The sequence below is a fragment of the Porites lutea genome, chromosome 6 (genome assembly GCF_958299795.1).
Source record: "Porites lutea chromosome 6, jaPorLute2.1, whole genome shotgun sequence".
NCBI lineage: Eukaryota > Metazoa > Cnidaria > Anthozoa > Scleractinia > Poritidae > Porites > Porites lutea.
This window is the reverse complement of record NC_133206.1, coordinates 12,277,399-12,295,597: the sequence shown is the minus strand read 5'-3', so window position 1 is coordinate 12,295,597 and position 18,199 is coordinate 12,277,399. Positions and strand designations below refer to the sequence as shown.

Genomic DNA, 18,199 nt, shown 5'->3' with positions numbered 1-18,199 from the left:
TACTCTAACGCTACGCTAAACCGATTTTGCCAAAGAAAAAAAAAACGCTAGAGGGGAAGGAACAGGGCTACACACGAAGTGCAAAAAAAATGGATTTTTCTCTACGAGCACTTTAGACCACTCTACAGCGGGCTGATCATGGCATAAAAGTATGAAAATAATAGACAATTGAGCAAAAGCTTCCCTTTCAATTTCTCAATTCCCAGCTCAAATGTGTCTTTTGTTGATTGCTCTGCTGATCGCAGCTCAGTGACAGTTTAATTGTCTGCACTCATCAGCGCAAAGTTGTTTTGAGTGGAAAGGTTTGTCTAGGTTAAACTCACCTACCGCCACCTCTAATAACTGCAAAAAGAGGGCGTTTCCGATCGAGATAGTATTGCTCGGAAGCTGGGGCGAGAGCAAATTTCTCGACCACCGCTTGCTGCCCAGGCTATCATGCTCACAGCCATATCACTCGGGGTTTACTCTTGTTTACTGAGATAATCATCTGCATGACCCTAATACATGTAATAGGTCTGAGGATATTCCATCAAGTGGTTCTAGTATGCTGTTATCTCAAACGTAGGTTGACGACCATAATATCGAGTTGTATTGTATAACTGACTCTCACAGTTGGAACAACTTTATACTTAATAGTTATTCCAGACTTCCACAAACTCTCAATTCAGCTGAAACAAGACCTTAAGGCATTGTTGTTCTCACGATACCGTTAATAAAGTGTATGAATTACCTTTTCAAATTAAAAATGATATCAAAATAACAATGTTTCAATTTAAGGTAGTAGTATGAATTACCTTTTCAAATTAAAAATGATATCAAAATAACAATGTTTCAATTTAAGGTAGTAGAAAATATGCTAGCAACTAAAGCAAGCCTTTTCAGAACCGAAATTTGTGACTATAACGTATGCCCTCAATGTCTAAACACACTCCTTAGGTCACATGTTCTTTCGCTGTTCCTTCGTAGTTGCCTTTTGGAGGACATTTCAAATTTGGTGGACCAATATAACTGGGCAACTGTGTCCCTGACATAATCAGACAGTATAATTATGTGTGGGGTTTCTATGCAGTAAAACCCCACACATATAAGAATCTAGAATTTTCGAGGTCAGGCTGAACAGGTTTTAATATTTTAGGGTAGTTTGTCACAATTCAAGCTGATTAGGTTCTTAAAAGGTTCTTATTTTTCAGCTAGAGGTTGTCATAGTGTAACCGTTGGCAGAAATATTGTACTACTAAAACAAAATGGCAAACATTAATACATTTCTATATTTTTTAAATAAGACATTAAAATTTGGTAGCTTTATGGAAAACATACTTCTAGTAAAAATCCAAACAAACGTGAGTCAAAGAAAACATATACACAAAAACCTTTTTTCACAAGTTTCTCACACAATGAAAATCCAGAATTTTGACCATCAAAATTGGAGTGATTTTTTTTGTATAAGAACCTCTTTTTCTTTGCCAGGCTAAACAGGTTTTTATATTTTTTGGGGTATTTAAATGCCAAATTTCAGCCTGTAGGTTCTTATATATGCGGGGTTTTTACTGTAATAAACAACACAGATGTTCACTAAATTACGCACTTCTAATTGCAAAATTTTCAATATGCTGCAGCCGCCTTCACATCGAAATGATCTCTTTTCAGTCTTTTGATAGTTTTCTCATACTTCTTCGTGAAAAGCTGAGCATTCAGAAAGTATGACCTTTGAAAGATGCCTTTCAACATCTCCTTTAGTATACATTTGCACCTTGTGTATAAGTTTTCTTGTTGTTGCTGTAGTTTTTTTTATTGTTCTAGTATTATTACCACTAAATGTTTTTAGTACTATATTTTCTTCTTTCTTCTATTTTTTAAATAAATTATGCGGTAGATAGTAAATAATGTTACATGATAATTTCCGTAAATTTGTCATTTACTTGTATTGTTTTGTGTTTTTTTTTTGTTATAATAAATAAATAAAACCGTTTAATAGATAAAGTTCAGAGTCTGGAAAATAAAAGGCGGTAAATATGCAAAGACCCTCGCCAAGATTCAGGTTAGAAAAATATTTAGTTTACGAGATATATGGAGAACTGTTTTAACAGATTTGTATGTTTTCAGCTGCTCTATTAAATACATTATTAAAGTAAAATCTCAGTAGGATCGATAGTTTTGTAATTTGACTTTTAGTGACGTCATGGGAAAACCAGCAATTACAACGAGCATGTCTCCTTTCAGAAAAAAAAAAAGAAAAAGACTCTCCTCAATTCGAGCCTACGGCCATGGGTCTGGGTGATGCTCGGTTTCTCTTATGTGTTGGTCAAATAAGAATAAGTGATCTTGTATGCTCGCTACAAAGTGCGACGATTATTACAAAGTGCGACAGAACAGCTTTTTAATTTCTTAGTTTCAATCCAGCCACTGGAGCGAAAATCAGACTGAAAGAACCTATTTTGTCTCGAGGTTATCTTTTCCATTAGTAATATTACCTGAGGGTGTTAATCTCTAAAGTAAACCATACAGGTATTGACTGACAAAAAGGTTAGTATAATTGCCATTTTGGTTAGGGAATGGTTGGATATTTAGGCTGTCACGTCTGAATTTGGCTATGCTCCTTTAACGGGGAGTCACAGAATTGTATAGCCCCATGTAGTCGTTTTTTGGTGGGTCGTATAACAGACTCCCCCAACAAAACGACCCGTGGGAAGCTAACAATCGTAGAACCTGATTAGCTTTCAGATCAACGTTTCTTGGGGACGGAGGATTTTTAATTTCACGAAGAAGAGATATCATTACAAATGATCATGGAATGTGATTAACTGCTGCTGACAAAGGGATCAAAATCCTGATGGGTTGCCGAGGTTGTCAAAAAAATCCTCCCTCGGTTACCACTGATGGTCGACTTTCAATCGATCGTTTTCGTTTATTTCACCGTAGATTACTATAGCAGTCAGCAAACTTCATTTCGTATTTTCGATGTTTAATGATTGAGGTAAAAAGTATGAGTAATTGTTGAAGCAGAATAAATATTTACAGAGTTTTATTTTTGGTGAGCAATTTGGTGTGGATCGTTGACTGACTAAAGAAAACATAATAGAGCCTGTTATTGGCAACTGTATCACCGGACAATTCAAGTTATGTACACAGAGTATTAAATGCGGAAATGTGCAGCTTAAAGTCTTCAGTCTTGTAGGCGCCTAAAAACAAACCTGCCAACAGCACTGTGAATAAATTACACCTGAATGCGTGTAGTGTTCATAGAGTTGTTAGGTACCCGTATACTATCCTTTAGGGAACACATATTAGTATCGCCGAGGTGCTTTCTTCGAAATAGGGTAGGTACTACTGCATAATTTGTAAGCGACCAAGACGTTGTATTTTATCTATTGATCTATACTACTTTTAGTAAGTACTTTATTTTCTTAAAACTGTGCGAAACTTAAATCACAGTTCTACGCACATGAGAACCTGTAGAATTGGTGGGCGTCTTGGTTGGTTTTGTAGCTCCTACAAGTTGTTCCTCAGTTTTAAAACTTCAAATGTGGACTCCATTGAGCTAAATCCGTCTATCGATCACAGAGTTAAGAAAATGAATTGTATCTGAGCCCTGCAGACATGTGCAGATTCATTTTCTTGTAATCGCGGTGTTTGTCATCTCAGTGAACGCCCATTATTTCCTTGTATTGCTGTTCTCTGAGATGGCGGTGAATCATGTATTTGCCCTGATAATGTACTACTCCCGGGATCGCTGTCGGAGCCTCATCTGTCGGTAAGGCTTAAAAAAAAAAACTGATGTGGGAAATGAGTCGAATTTCGTAGTTTGACAGATCAGAAAAGCACATTGTTGTTAACAAGGGTCTAACGTTTATATTCAGAGGGATATCACAGGGACATGGCTCAATGATATAGCACCTCATCATGTAACTTATCATGGTATAAGACTGATCATTTTCAAAGTATTCAGACCTGTTCAGGACGTGACACCGTGAAATAACATGGGTGAAATTGTGAGTAGGTCAATATTGGGGCTTATCAGATGGCATTACTGATCATTACTTTATTGACGGAATTTTAATTGTTTCTGGATTGAGACAATGATTAGTGACATTAACTGCGGTTGGTTAACAGGGCCTCAACCCTAAAAAAAACTAAGACTATTCCTCTTCTTTTATTTGTCATGTAAGGCGACAAGATTTTCAGCTTCGTGGGATGAAATTGGACTATAAGTACACTTCAGTCATTCTATATAAAGATGACTCTGTATAGAAGTGCGATATGCAGACAATTATTGGATGATGCTTTCTCTAGATATCATAAAAATAAAAAAATTAATTTAAGTGTTATCAGCTCGAAGAGGAAGCCCTGTGCTGATAACAGTTAACAATTATTCCATGAATCGGCGTTGGGTACAAGGTCATTGTTAAATACCCAACGCAAAGAGGAGCGAAGCGCAGAGATGTCTATAACCCGAACTTCGTGTAGACAAAAAAGGCGAATGGAAGGATTGTTTTATTAAATTCTCAACCTTCGCTTACGCCCAATTTTTATCTAACTTACCAAGGCCTAGGTGGATAACAGCGCCGAGATCTGCATAAATCAACACACTATACAAAATATTCTAAGTTCTTAACACGCTTACCTCCTCGTACACTTACTTCAAACGTTTGGCCTATTTTTCTGCAGGGTTGCAACTGTTTTTTCTTGCAGATACTCCTCAAAAAGAAGATTGCGTCCATCGAGCAATATGTTTTGCGAAGAATTCTTGCATTTCTTTCGTTTAGTTTTAGTCCCTTCAGCTATTTCGTCTTCGGGTAGCCATGAACACCATTTTTTTAAGTTCACTGTTCCTCAAGCAGGCTCGTTTCCAGGAGTATACCATCGATCAGCTTCGTTTCCTAAAGCAAAAGACCACACTTTCTATGGGTTTACCGGCGTGATAACCCACGCGGGATGTTAAGAGAACACGACTTTACAAGCTTTTCTCATGTTCTCCCAACATCCCAAGCGGGTTATCACGCCGGTAAACCCATAGAAAGTGTGGTCTACTGATTTTATAAAATGACTTTAAGTTTTCTCTGAGTTTACCGGCACAATAAACTATAGGTTTTTAACCAATCAGAACGCGCGTACTATCTTAGTTATTTCATAAAATCGAATATACCATCAAATCGATGGTACATTGCTTGCATCTTCCAAATATGGTAAGCGACAGTTGGTTATGAAGAATTAGCAGGGAGATTGAAGCCAATCAGAAAAGGCATTTAAACCCTGATCGGAGACGCATTATTCGAGGTTGAGACTATAAAAAATTGTTAAATATTCACGCTACGTTCGAGACTCAAAAAGACCGAAATAACGAAACTGTTTTATCTTCTGGCTATCTGGGCCATGCAGGTCCTCTGTATCACTACAACTTTGACAAGTGGCGATAGGACAGTCAGCCACGGTGGAGCCAGCTTCTCAACAAGATGGACATTCCAACACGGTCAAATGTTTGAGGCGTTTTTTGCTGTTTTATTTATTGAGATTTCATTTTCCATGAAGTGGGATCATGGACAGGGGCCGTATAAACAGCTTTCATTGCATTTTTGTCAAAATAATGAGCTTCATGGTAAAATTACGCTGATAACTGTGGCGCTGAAAGTAACACCAGTTTCATTTACCAAACACTTGAATGTTTCTATGAAATCTTCGAAAAGTTTGTAAGTTAACAGCATGTTATTAGTAATATTTTTAATTCTAAGACGTTGTCTCTGACCACCTCAGTTTCTTTCCATTTTCCTTCTTTTAATTTTCTTATGCTTTCCTTGTTTTTTTGTCCTTTTTTGGTATTATTTTGTTTTACTAAACGCAGAATCTAAAATCTTTTTTTTTTTTTCTAACACTCCAGATTCGCATGATTTAGGGGTCGGAAAGGTCTGATCTCTGTCAGCTGGCCGCAAAATAGAACTGCAGAGCGAGCCTAGTTTTCACATAGATTTTCAAGTCAGTGAAATGACGTAAAGAACCATTCAGATGGACTGCGGCTTGTTCGAGATTGCATTTTAACATCGATTTATCCAAAAAAAAAAACAATAAAAGTTAACTAGAGAATGAAATTAACTTTTTGTAGGAGCCACTTAGCTACTTGATATTCCAAAGTGGTGGCCAATTCCACAAAAAAAAGAAACGAAAACAAAAACAGACAACTTAAGAGATAATAAGATGGCGTTCACCGACAAATTTGGTGGTGAATTATGTGCCAATTTTACTATACCTATCACCGCGACAGACATTGAGTTGTATTTTCATGCCCTGTTAACAAGCGATTACATGAGCTCCAGGAGCTCATTTGCCAAATTCTTTCTAAGCCCGAGCTTAATCAATCTCGACCCCAGTGCCTACCCTTCTGGTGAGCTCTGGGGTCGAGATTGGGGCTTAATGGCTTAAAGCCAGCTACTCGCCTGCGGGATGTTGTATTAGGAAAGAAAACGGTATTCGGGATAGAGCTGACAGGAGTTCGGGATGCGGGATTGTCGTGAAAAAAGAGCGGGATTACGGGATCAGGATCTTACTTCCAGACCCCATTTTTCAGCAAGTGCATTAGAACCTCTTTTTTCTCGATCATGTCTTTTCCTCAGTGGGTATTACAGTCGTCCCAAGAGAAATCGAAGACAATGGTTATACAAAAATTTTGGGGGGGTAAATAAGGTGCATTATGGTCTACGCGAAAATGGTGAACGCCTGAGAAAAATCTCACAGAATCAGTTCTGTTTCAGTGAAAACGTTAAGTGCCCGATATAAGTAAACGAAGTAATTTCCGTTGAGTAAGCATACAAAAAACATTCTTAGGACATTTCTTTTCTCACTTTTACAATCTTACGTGTTATCTTAAGAAAAAAAGGGGAGAAGGCTTTGTCCTATCAGCACTTTTAACGTTGAAACCGGCTTACATCAGGATCCCATCACGAATTCAAGTGATTAGCGATTAGCTTAAGTGAGGATATTTTCCTTCTAACAAAAAATCTACTCTCAGCGCCTCATAGAATGATCAACTGTAACGCTTTAAAAAACAAAATTCAGCATAAGTTTTGAAAACGGACAGATACACCGCCGTAATTGACACGGCAAAAGTAGTACCATACTAGGCAAATCAAATGTTATTCAGTCAAGATGTTTTCAAATGCTGCGTCAAGGAATCAAGGGTATGCAGTAGAGCCTAGCCTCCCCGCAGACGTCCTTTGGGGTTCGTTTGTGGGAGAAGTGAATGCGTGACAAACGAACCACAAAGGACGTCTGCGGGGAGGCTAAGTAGAGCCCCGATAACTCGAACTCGGATAACTCTAATTCCTTTACCTAAATCAAAATTTCACTGAAATTTACCCCGATAACTCGAATTTCAGCAAACTCGAACTGTTTTTCGTTTCCTTTCAGAGTTCGAGTTACCGGGGTTCCACTGCCAGTTAGGAACCCAGGTGGTTACCATGGCATCTGTATAATCGTTAAAGTGAGTTTGATTGTTCCTCGAATGCTTCGACCTGACTCAGTTCCCTGCTAAGACCTTGACCTGTATACCAAGAATAAAGCTATGCTATCTTTAAAAAGGGGGGAGCTACTTGGTTTTATCAACCGAGAGGATCAGATCAAAGTCAGCTTACCACTGATTAAAAAAGATTGGATTGAAAATCTGACTCTTCGAACACCAGCTCTTTGTAACAACCAATCGTTGAAAGCTCTCGATTACGGCTGGGAGTCTGTAGATCATTTTTACTGGATGAAATTTTGCACCGACTGCATCATTTTTGTACATGGCTATTAAACAACCCACACGATTAGCTTATCGCGTCAACACTTAGAGAAAGCAATTATAAGTTCATTTCAACTGTGTGCACAATCCGGAAATCAAACATTTGATCGAGTAAAGGCTCGGGATCGAAAAGTACACACCAAGTTTACTAATTGGACACACAGGTGTATAAAATAAATCAGCCAAACTGTAATCGAAAAAGGCGCTTTTTAAGCGTTTTTCGTCATGTTACGTCGGTTATCGTTGTGGGCCATTGCGAAGTTAAGGATTAAATGTAATTGTTTTAATTGTTTTTTAAAAGACCACTTTGAGCGGCAAAGCGTTCATTGATACTAGCACTTGATTTCCGTTTTGTCTGCACGAGAGAGTGATCTCTTAATAGCGGTATCTTTGTACATGTTAAGTTAAAAGAGAGTACTCGTTGCTAGACTCTTGTTAAGTCAATCCTTTATCGCGTATTTGTTAAGACCATTACCACACATCCGCTTGGTCAATTATGCTTAAAAAGAACCAAAGGAAATTAATTAAACCAAAAACGGAAGCCGGGCGAATTTGAAAGGCAACAAAAGCGAAGGCTTAGTTCTTATAAAGTGCCAAAACTACCTGAAATTTGAGATTATTCTAAAGAAACTATGATAAAGCCACAATCTCAGTTTGCTGAGATTACGTCTTGAGTAAATCCTGATGGACGTACAAGTTCGGCTTTCAAACATTTTTAAGCCTCACAGCGGATCAAGCTGTTTTGACATTTGCATTTTCCATATTGTGTCGGAAAAATGGAATGCACTTAGATTGTTCTTTGTTTTTTTTTGGACAGCGTGACAATAAAACGCCTGTCAGTTTGAACAATATGATCTGTACATTCGCTGACACTTTCCTGAAAAACCCCTAACCTCATCTGTTTTTGCACAGCGCGGCGACAGAGATTTCAGATCACAAAACATTTTAAACTTTTCTAATTCGAGCGCTCATTTCAGAATTACAAGGCAGGGACTGGAACATGAGGGAAGCGTGAAAGCCGGCCACATGTCTTTACGACGAGAAAATACGGCACCTCCGCGGTTCTACGGAACTTCACTGGCTAAGCGTCAGCCAAGAGCCAGCTTCACGCCACCACAGCAAACAGCTCACCAAGTCATTCGTCGTGGAAGTTTAGGGGTGATACAGTCAAACTCTGCAGAGAAAAAGCTGCTTTTCAGCAAAAGAAGCAATAGTCTTGGTGGTGCAAACGATGATTACAGCCCAACCAAACTAGACTTTCAGTCTTTGAAGAAACGGCCTAGTCTTTTGGGAACAGGCAAGTTAAAATCCGGGAACAAAGAGACGGAAGCTATTTCTAACAGAGCCGAGAAACATTCTATGGTAATCCTGGGAGCAGGAGGCGTGGGCAAAACAGGTAAACACTCCAACCTTGAATTAAGCCTTAAATCCTTGCAAACCTTCAAACGAAAACACATCTGTATTTTAAGCACAATTTGGAGTTACATTCATCGTCAGAGGGGCATCGTCAGATGGCATCACTTTTGAATGTGTAGTTTTCCAGTAAGGTACAAACTACAATCAGTGAGGCGAAACTCATTTTTTTATTGAGCAAGAAAAGGATTATTAAACCTGTCAACTGTCAACTGATTCATATTCCACTATTAAGTAACCCGCCTAAGTCGGTGAACAGAACTTCAGCTACACGCTTCGATCATACGCACTTTCAGCGGACTCAAAAGGCCAAAATCACAAAACCAGTAACTACGGCGCGCCGGGATTCTTTCTGCACCAATCACCGATCTCAGCTTCTTTCATGATATAATTGGATTATTTATTGCTCGCACGATTCCGTTATCGCACAACTCGATTTTCATACACCCTACTTGAAAGAGAGAATTTCAAACACGAATCCTTGATGAGACGATAACAGCAGATTATATTAGATAGTATCTAATCTGACCAACGGGCTCGAAATTCATAAATCAGTGGACAGGGTACTTGTTCTCCACACAAAGAAAGATTTTACAAATGTGAGGCGAGTCTGAATCATGATAAATTAATTGGATTATTTCCTAGTTTTGGTAAGTTGATTTCCTCCGATAAAAAATTCCCCCTCTATTTTTTATATATATTTTGTATTCTTCTTTTCTTGGCATATGTCAGCCTCAATAATTTTCTCTCTAGTGTTTTTTGATTTTAGAATGTTTTGGTGTCAGATTTGTTAGAGCTTTCATATTGCTCCTTGTTTGCTTAGCGATTAGTTTGATTGACACTTTCCTTTTCGCTTTGCTTCACAGCCTTGGTGGTTCGGTTCGTGACTGGTCGTTTTCTCAATGAATACGATCCAACCCTCGGTAAGCGAATGAGTTAATTGTAGTCCATCTCAGCTGGGTGGAAATCAATCTGCATCGGCGATCTTTTCTCTGACTCAAACACAAAACCCAAGATAAGCTGTCGGAGAGTGATGTAAACTCCGCTAAGTTTATATACAAAACACTGATCGACCGATAATTTCTTTTAGCAGCTCATTTACACTTTTACTCGCGTGAGCAGATTATAAAGTATTCCCACGGTTAATCCTAGTCTCTCCTGGACTAAGTTGATAACTATGATGATCATGAGGTGATTCGTCATTCTAACTTTTGAATCTGTGAAAGAAACCTTATGGTGTTACTTAGGCTTGAAAGTGATCAGGGCGCAAGAAAGAACGGGGCGCGCGAGGGAGACACGTCGCCCACGTGAATGATCACCCCACGCGAGTAAAGGCTCACGAGTTTCTGTCGCTTCATTGCCCTTGAGGAGAACTGAGAGATTCCTGAACTAACTAGCGGTGTTCATGTCGTTAGTTCTCTGAATGGAGCATCAAGGAGGAATTGATGCTGATCATCCCCGTCACTTGAAATCCGAAGTTCCCCCCTCCTCCCCCTCGGGATTTTTTACGACTGTGCTGATCTTTAGTTAGTATAAGAAACAATACAACAAAGAACGTAAGAAATCAAGGTTGATCTCATAAGACGTAATGTGTAAACGTTGCCCAATTAGGAAATAGTGGAGAAGTGCTCCTAATAGGCGGCAAAATCTCCGTTTAATCTACAAGTGGTTTACGCTAGCCTTGAAATTACAGTTTTAAGTTACGATATTTGATAATTGCAGTAATCTACTTCTAAGGTACCGCAGCAAACAAGCACCGCCTTAAAATTTGAAAGCAGCGATCTTGCAGAACGACTTTTTTGCCGAAATGTATTTATCAACATTGCCTTCACAGATCACTTAATCATGACACCAGGACAATTACAAGGCCTTTCAGTTGATGAATAGCTATACTTTTATTTCACTTTGCAGAGATGGTGTACGAAAAGGATGTACCCATTGGAGAGAGCATTGTGTCACTGGATATTCTAGATACAGCCGGCAATGTAAGTAGCTGGCCGCTTTCTCTTTGATCCTGTGATTGAATACATTGATTACGTTTTAAAATGTTTTCTCTTCAAGTGCGAACAAGAAAAATAAACAGGGAATTTTACCGACCAAGAGCCTAGCCAGATAATTTCGAGATAATTCGGGCGGCGGTGTGCAAGTTCGTGGCTCTATTCATTATTCGGCTCTTTTTGCTTGTTTGTTTTTTCTCTTTCAAGTATTTTGTTTTGCATTTTGGTTGTTTTTTCTTTGTAATCTTCAGGATCTGGAAGTTTTTTCATCTCCTTGATTTTTCTTTACTTTCGATGAAATGGATTAAAGCTAATTGTTTCTTGTTAAAAGCCGGTTAATTTGTTTAAATACCTTGGAAAGATTCAGGGAAATGACAGTATTTCCCAAATAGCGTTCCGAAAGATGTGAAATTCAGCCGCGTTTTGTTGTCTTCATCTTCAACTCATTTAAATGTGACTACCGCATAGGTTGTCGAAACGTCAGTCACCGTCAGCAACAGTCCTATTTAGGACTACATTTACCAGAACGATCATATTCCAGTCTGATCTAAAACCAAGATAGCCGCCTATCACTTGAAACGTTTGATTTCATCGATCTTACGAAAAATAGGAAAGTCAGTTAGTTGAAGTCACTAACAATCTCACTGAAGGAAACTCGGCGGGTTGGGGAGGGGAGGGGCGTACTACTCCCATATATGGGCTACACATTGTCTAGTTCCTAGGCCTCATTATTGTGCGCGGCTGGCGCGTTTCAAGTCACGTGGTCCGAGCGAGCCGATCGTCTCGGTGCATTGACCGAGAAGGCCTGAGAAGACGTCGTACAGGCACTAGGCAAGGCTAGACAGGTATGTGCTGCCCTATAGGGTATGGTTTTGGAGGGTCTCGATCCTTAAATAGGGTATCAATTTTGCCCTCGTTTGCATTCCGTTCCTGGTGTGATCCTTAGATGGTGTACCTAAATTAGTGAGATTCAAGTGCGTTGATGCCCAGCCAGATGAGAAACAAAGCATCTGTTAAAATTGACCTATTCCTTACAGTATTAGGAGAGCGATTTATTGAAGGTTTGTGTGTTACCATTAAATTTTTGTATTTCCCTTGAATCTGGGTGTCAATTTTCGGCTTTTGGCCTTGCCATTTTTCTTTTGTCTCTTTCTTAAATACAGTCAGGGTTTAAGACCGTGGGCCGCACACACCTATCCGAAAAATTAATGGGAGTACCCCCCGCCCCCGGGGACAACAAACGTTCAAGTGTGTTAGTGTAGAGAGATGGCTTTACACTGAACTGACGTTGTTTTTCTTTATCACACAGGCTGAAGCGTCGTACATACGAAATGGTGAGGGATTTATTGTCGTGTACTCAATTAACGATCATTACAGCTTTGAAGTGGCAAGGCAAATGGTCAAACTCATCAAAGAGGTCCGAAAATCAGACAGCGAATGCCAGGTGCCTGTGATACTTGTGGGAAACAAGCGAGATTTACGTCGAGGTAGACAGGTCAGTAAAGAGGAGGCCAGGGAGACTGCCAGTGAATTCTGTTGCTCGCATTATGAGACATCAGCCCTTACCAATAGGAACGTTCAAATGGTGTTCTTTAACATGGTGTTCCAGGTCAGATTCACGAAAAAAACTCGACTAAAAAGCCAGGGATCTTCTGGTACCAATGGATTTCTCAGCACGGTTCGTCAGTTGTTCAGCCCGCAGCGGAGAAGCAGTTTGCCAAGCTCCTGATGGGATTGGCGGTTTTCAGCTCTTTGGAGAGTCAGCATTCGGAAATTATCCACAGACCCTTTGGTTGGAGTCCAGTTCCTTTACTCCCTTCCTGGGCGATTCGACGTGAAGACAGTTAGTCAGAATCTACCGGAAGCAAGAGGGCTCACGCGACGGGACAAATGGGTATGGTAATTGACAAAGAGGTTAAGTCTACAACTTGCTAAAACTGAGAGGCGGTTCTTCAATTAAATGAATATCAGAACTGCATGCGAAACATTGCAATATTTGGACACGAAAGCTTAAGCAAAAAACCCATTCATGTAAAGCAATTACAAGTGAGAATGGAAACAGGAGGACTCTGTGCAGCCTGTGGGACGGGATAGACGAAGAATACGTGGGAACGCGTTTCGCTGGCTTTTTTTTATGATATTATTGTTGTTGTTGCCACCGCCATATTCCTGACCAGATGGCCTGTTCACAGCTTTATATTGCTGTGCAGATATTCAAGGTTGCGTCAAAACGCGCAGTTTTATTTCCAGGCAGACAGATCTTCGGAAGCACATAGCTCCGGTTGCTCAAACGTTGGATAACGCTACCCACAGGATAATCACTATCCAGCAGATAAGTGTTAGGGAAACCAATAGACCTTTTTACCGATACGGCGGCCATATTGAATTAATTAGATTTAAGGAGTATAATGGGATGTCCAGGGGGGCATTAGCGCGATCCGATATACTCGTTCAGCATTTACGCGCGCTTTTCGGGGCAATTTTTCTCTAAGTTTTCCGAGAAAAAGCTTCTAATGGGAAAAAAAGATCGTTGTGCTGTGTTTGAATGTACTACTGATCGCCTTTTTCCCGAGAAACATATAGTGAAGTTCTCTTTTTGCCCGAAAAGCGCGCATAAATACTGAGCGAGTGCCCCCTGGGCAGCCCATAATACTCCTTAAATCTAATAAATTCAATATGGCCGCCGTATCGATGAAAAGGTCTATTGCGTTATTCACTGGATAGATTTTTATCCGGTGGATAGCGCTATCCACCTTTTGAACAACCGGGGCCTGATATGTACATGTAGTTGAAATGCTTCAACTTCCTGATTCAGAGTATCAGTCTAGGGTTATTTTTACCATAAAGCGTGAGTCCTATGTAGTCCTACAGGCAAGCTTTCTATTCAAGGGTGGAAGGCTAGACATGCGAGCAGTTAGTGTTTCGTAGAGTCATAGAATTTTAAAAGAGATGAAAAACTAATGGATTGAGGAAAACAGTACAAGTAAGCAAAGCGACTTTACGAGTTTATTTATTTGAGAATTATCCTTGTTACGAAAACAAAATGAACTTAAGAAGATGGTGATAAACTGAAGGGTAAAAGTAAATTTAGCTCTACATTTAACTCGTAGAAATGTACAGCAGATAGTTACACTAATAAAATCTACGCTAACTTATTTTATTCTAAGCCACGAAGAAGAAAGACAAATAGATAGAAGGCAAGAAAGCCAATTAGTATTCTACAGGGTGCTGATTGTCTCCTACGCGAACCCAGCCGTTTTTTGCGTCCTCATGCAACGTTCCTCCCCACAACAAAAAGCCAGTAGGGGCGTTGCTTGACGACCCAAAAACGGCCTCGTGGAAGACAATGGTCTTGAGGGTAAAGGAACGTTCCAAATGGGGTATTGCATTTAATATCCGCAACCTCCCCCCCCCCCCCGCCCCAGTTGAGAAGCAATGAAATTCTTCAGTGGTAGACCCATGTTCTTCAGGGGTAGACCCATATTCTTCACAGGTAAACTTATATTCTTCGGGGGGAAGACCCATATTTTGTGGAAGTTTTCAGGCGTGAATGCAATTTTATTTAATCTTCAGAGGTAAGAAGAAAAGGTTAGGGTAAGTCCTCAACCGGGGGGTACTGACATTAAGTGCACTGAGCCCAATCAACCTTCGCAGGTTGATTTGGAAAACGGTGCGTACCTTTGGTACAATCCTAACTAGGCCCCTTATATGGCGTCGCTTCCGGGAATTGAATTTCGGCGACAATGTTAGAAGGGGCATGCCCTTACCACTACGCCACCCTTGCACCCCGAATTAAAATTCTTTTACGCGTTCACACTCGTACTTAGACTGAGTGGCAAGCGCTTCTAGCCTGCATAAAAGGCATCGAAAGGGATAGGGTATTGGGAGAAAGAGAAAAAGGGAGGGGAATGGGGGGGGTGTCCCTTCCGCGCTTTTCTCCCCTTCCTCTCCCTCCCCTTTTACACGCTTGTCAAGAAGGCCAGACACTTAAGAAATATGAGGCCCGAGGAAAGCGATGCACGCGAGAAAGGAGAACACGTTTTTAGTCTTCGCGAGGGCCAGGACCAGAATCATTAGAGACCTTAAGACTGAGGTTTTTCGGAATTTTTCAGGGCCTTGTCGTCAGTTTTGCGGTTTGAGGTTCACGTTTGTACGGCTAGACCACGCTCCAGAGGTAAGTGATTTACCTCAAGGTTTTTTTGCATCCTAAAAAATCACAATTCCACGTTTGAGAAGTAAAACAACTTTTTAGAACTCTTTTGCTTATTAGCCTGCGAACGACAAACGTTTCCCCTTGCTCATCGCTGCTGAGGGATTGATTATCGAATTCTGTTTCAAAAAAACGTAACTTTGAAGACAATTTCTCCCCGCGAATCTGAAGTCCCAGATATGGGCAGACGGGTAACCTGAAACCGTTAATTAACCACGTGTCCAATGAAGCGGTACATTCCGGTTGCACAGACCAGACCCAAGCCACCGCGCGTTTGGTTACTGTTCTTGAAAAGGAGTAGATGTAGATCAGTGCTGGGGACAACACTTTTGCCAAATGAAAAGGGACATTTCGGTCAAAGAGCCACCTTCAAAGCTCGTCCCGAATATTCCGGTCGGACCAAACCGAAATGGTCCGTTCCATTTGTGGTACCAACCGAAATTTCCGGAATTTTGGGTTGAATGGAAAGCGCCAAGGTCTCTATTTACAGAGATTCACGTTTACTGCAAACATCAATTTGTACCACGTGATTAAGTTTTCCCGGCTCTACTTGTCGTTTACTGTTTATTACTTCCACATGAAAAATAAGTAGTTTAACTCCAGTTTCTTTCCATAAGAATTAGTTTTCACAGTTTATATCTGCTCAGTCCTATTTTGAGGAATTGTAAAATTGCATTTGACGTTTGCTGTTTGCTGTTAACGTGATTCCAAATCTCTTCATTATTTGCGTTGCGCCCTAATTTGCCTGTAACACGCGCTATCTCACAGTCGTCATCCGGCAAAAAGTTCCCATTAAGACCTACTAAAACGCTGCCTAGTTTTGCATTGTATAAACTGAATTTTTCGTTAAATTTCTATGCTCAAATGATGGCAGGTGGGAGGGCGATGGAAAAGAAAGAAGATTGTGTTGATGATTCGTCTTTTAATCTTTCAAGATTTTAAACAATCTTGAAAGATGACAAGGCCACTAGGTCCACGTTTCTGTTAATCCTCGTCCATCTTTTTTAGTCTTGTCCGTCTTATCGATCTGGTCCTAGAGAAAAACACTGGAAATCAGTTTTTAGTAATACAGATTCCTAGAAAAATTTCTCATTTGTAATGTGAAGCACTGTAAGCTTGCTTCTTTATTTTGCAACTCTGTACACATTTCCTCGTAAAAGGGTTTCTTTTGTCTAAAATTACATGAAATGAAGCCATTCTTGTTTTAAAGGTTCAACTTATCACCTTTGCTAAGATGTGACCATTTGCCGCCCAGTCACCAAACGTCTACCTCCTTTGTCTCTTTTACCCAACAATTTCTTAGTACTTCAATAAGTCAGAACATTGTGCAGGCGGCCAGTTTCTCACCTACAGACACCGTTGTACCTCCCATGTCTGTAGAATGCAACAACTCCATTATAAAACAGAGCTTTTTTCCTTTTCACTTCGTCTAATTCTAAGTTTACATCTACTGGACTACTGGCTTTAAGGTAGACAGAGACTACACGCATGGCTCCTTTGGCTTCCCGTGTGCTTTCAGGTTAGGTGACGTCATTAAGATAATTCATCAATAATATAATCAGTAAGTGTTCTCATTTATTTAAATGGTATTATTGCTATATAGAATGAAATGTATAGACTGAAAATAGCAAATTAAAATAAAGAAAGCTGCACTGGTGTAATTTTTTACAAGTAAATATATCACACCCAAATCAATCAATTATCATCGATCAAATAAAAAAGGGGCTATTTACGTACAGCATGTTTATTCCTTTGACTACAACAAATATAAAGCAGCACGAAAGAGGATTGAAAATAATATGTGATTGTCATCATCATCATCATGTGTGGATAAGTTGTCAAATTGCTAAATTAAGACGAGGCATTGAACGTCCATCGTCAGTGCAAGACTATAAGCGCTCAACAAGCTCATAAACGCTTTCCATTCTACAGGGTATTAAGTCACTACGTACTGATTCACAAAAGCGTTTTATTTGAATTATCGAGTTCCTAAACGAAGATGTAATGCTTAATGGTCTACGCCCCTGCGTGCGAGAAGAGTAATTAAACTGTCGCGAATTCGTGTATAAGTATGAAAAATAGTACAACTAGATTTTCGTATGCGCACGTTTTAGTATCTCTCACCTTTCAAGAAGCTAAATTTGTACTTAGTGCTTTTAAAAGGTTACTTTCTAAAAGAAGATATCGATAACGCTTTGTAAAAAGGTCTCCATGCACCACTTATTTATGAATAATCAGTTTAATAAAGGGTAGATTTTCTAAATCACGCGGTAAAAAGAAGAACGCAGAAAAAGGCGCTTACGGGAAAGAAGTGGCAAACTCCTATGTCGACTGTTTGGCGTCAAATGAAAAAATTCCTGGCGACTTTTAAACGACACCAGCCATTTCTGGAGGAAATTCTTTTTTCAAATAATGTTTCTTGCACACCCACTGCAACCACGTGGTAAACACTAGACAATGCCACAGACTGATAATTAAGACAATTAACAACACAAAACCACCTCACTTTGTCATCTAGCAACAAAAGTCTACTCTGCAATACATAAACTCCTTAAAGAAGTCAATGAAACAATAAAGATTAGCATAAATTCAACACTTTAGCCCATTTAGCCGCCGACTGACAGAAATGTCCACTGGCAAATGACTCCGGCAGATGGCTTTAAGGCACTGAAAGTGTGTAACAGCAAGTTCTTTTACATAAATTAAAGTAGAACATCCCTAGGACATAGACAATCCTCTCTGGACTCGCAACGTTTCTTGTTCTAGGGAACCGCTGCGAGGGGTGCTCCTTGAAATTTTCGGTGGGGGCGT

At 39.9% G+C, this 18,199-nt stretch overlaps 1 protein-coding gene across 2 annotated transcripts; it reads left to right on the top strand.

The window, feature by feature from the left end:
• Nucleotides 1–3,230: 3,230 nt before the first annotated feature.
• On the top strand, nt 3,231–13,374 carry LOC140941782 (ras-related protein Rap-2a-like). 2 transcript variants are annotated; one of them, XM_073390793.1, is made up of 5 exons: nt 3,231–3,317; nt 8,746–9,164; nt 10,048–10,104; nt 11,093–11,166; nt 12,488–13,370. In XM_073390793.1, exons 2-5 carry the CDS (start codon nt 8,795–8,797, stop codon nt 12,905–12,907), a joined length of 921 nt encoding a protein of 306 aa, XP_073246894.1. In that variant the 5' UTR covers nt 3,231–3,317; nt 8,746–8,794; the 3' UTR covers nt 12,908–13,370. The 2 variants fall into 2 exon arrangements, with proteins under 2 accessions (XP_073246894.1, XP_073246895.1); XM_073390794.1 differs by lacking the exon at nt 3,231–3,317 and having other exon boundaries at nt 8,591–9,164; nt 12,488–12,673; nt 12,788–13,374.
• Nucleotides 13,375–18,199: the final 4,825 nt, after the last annotated feature.

Bases quoted from the DNA above. Each gene is read 5' to 3' on its own strand.
- LOC140941782 (XM_073390793.1), top strand. From the start codon at position 8,795: ATGTCTTTACGACGAGAAAATACGGCACCTCCGCGGTTCTACGGAACT. The intron at 9,165-10,047 runs GTAAACACTCCA...TTTGCTTCACAG, and splicing joins AGGAGGCGTGGGCAAAACAG to CCTTGGTGGTTCGGTTCGTG. The intron at 10,105-11,092 runs GTAAGCGAATGA...TTCACTTTGCAG, and splicing joins TGAATACGATCCAACCCTCG to AGATGGTGTACGAAAAGGAT.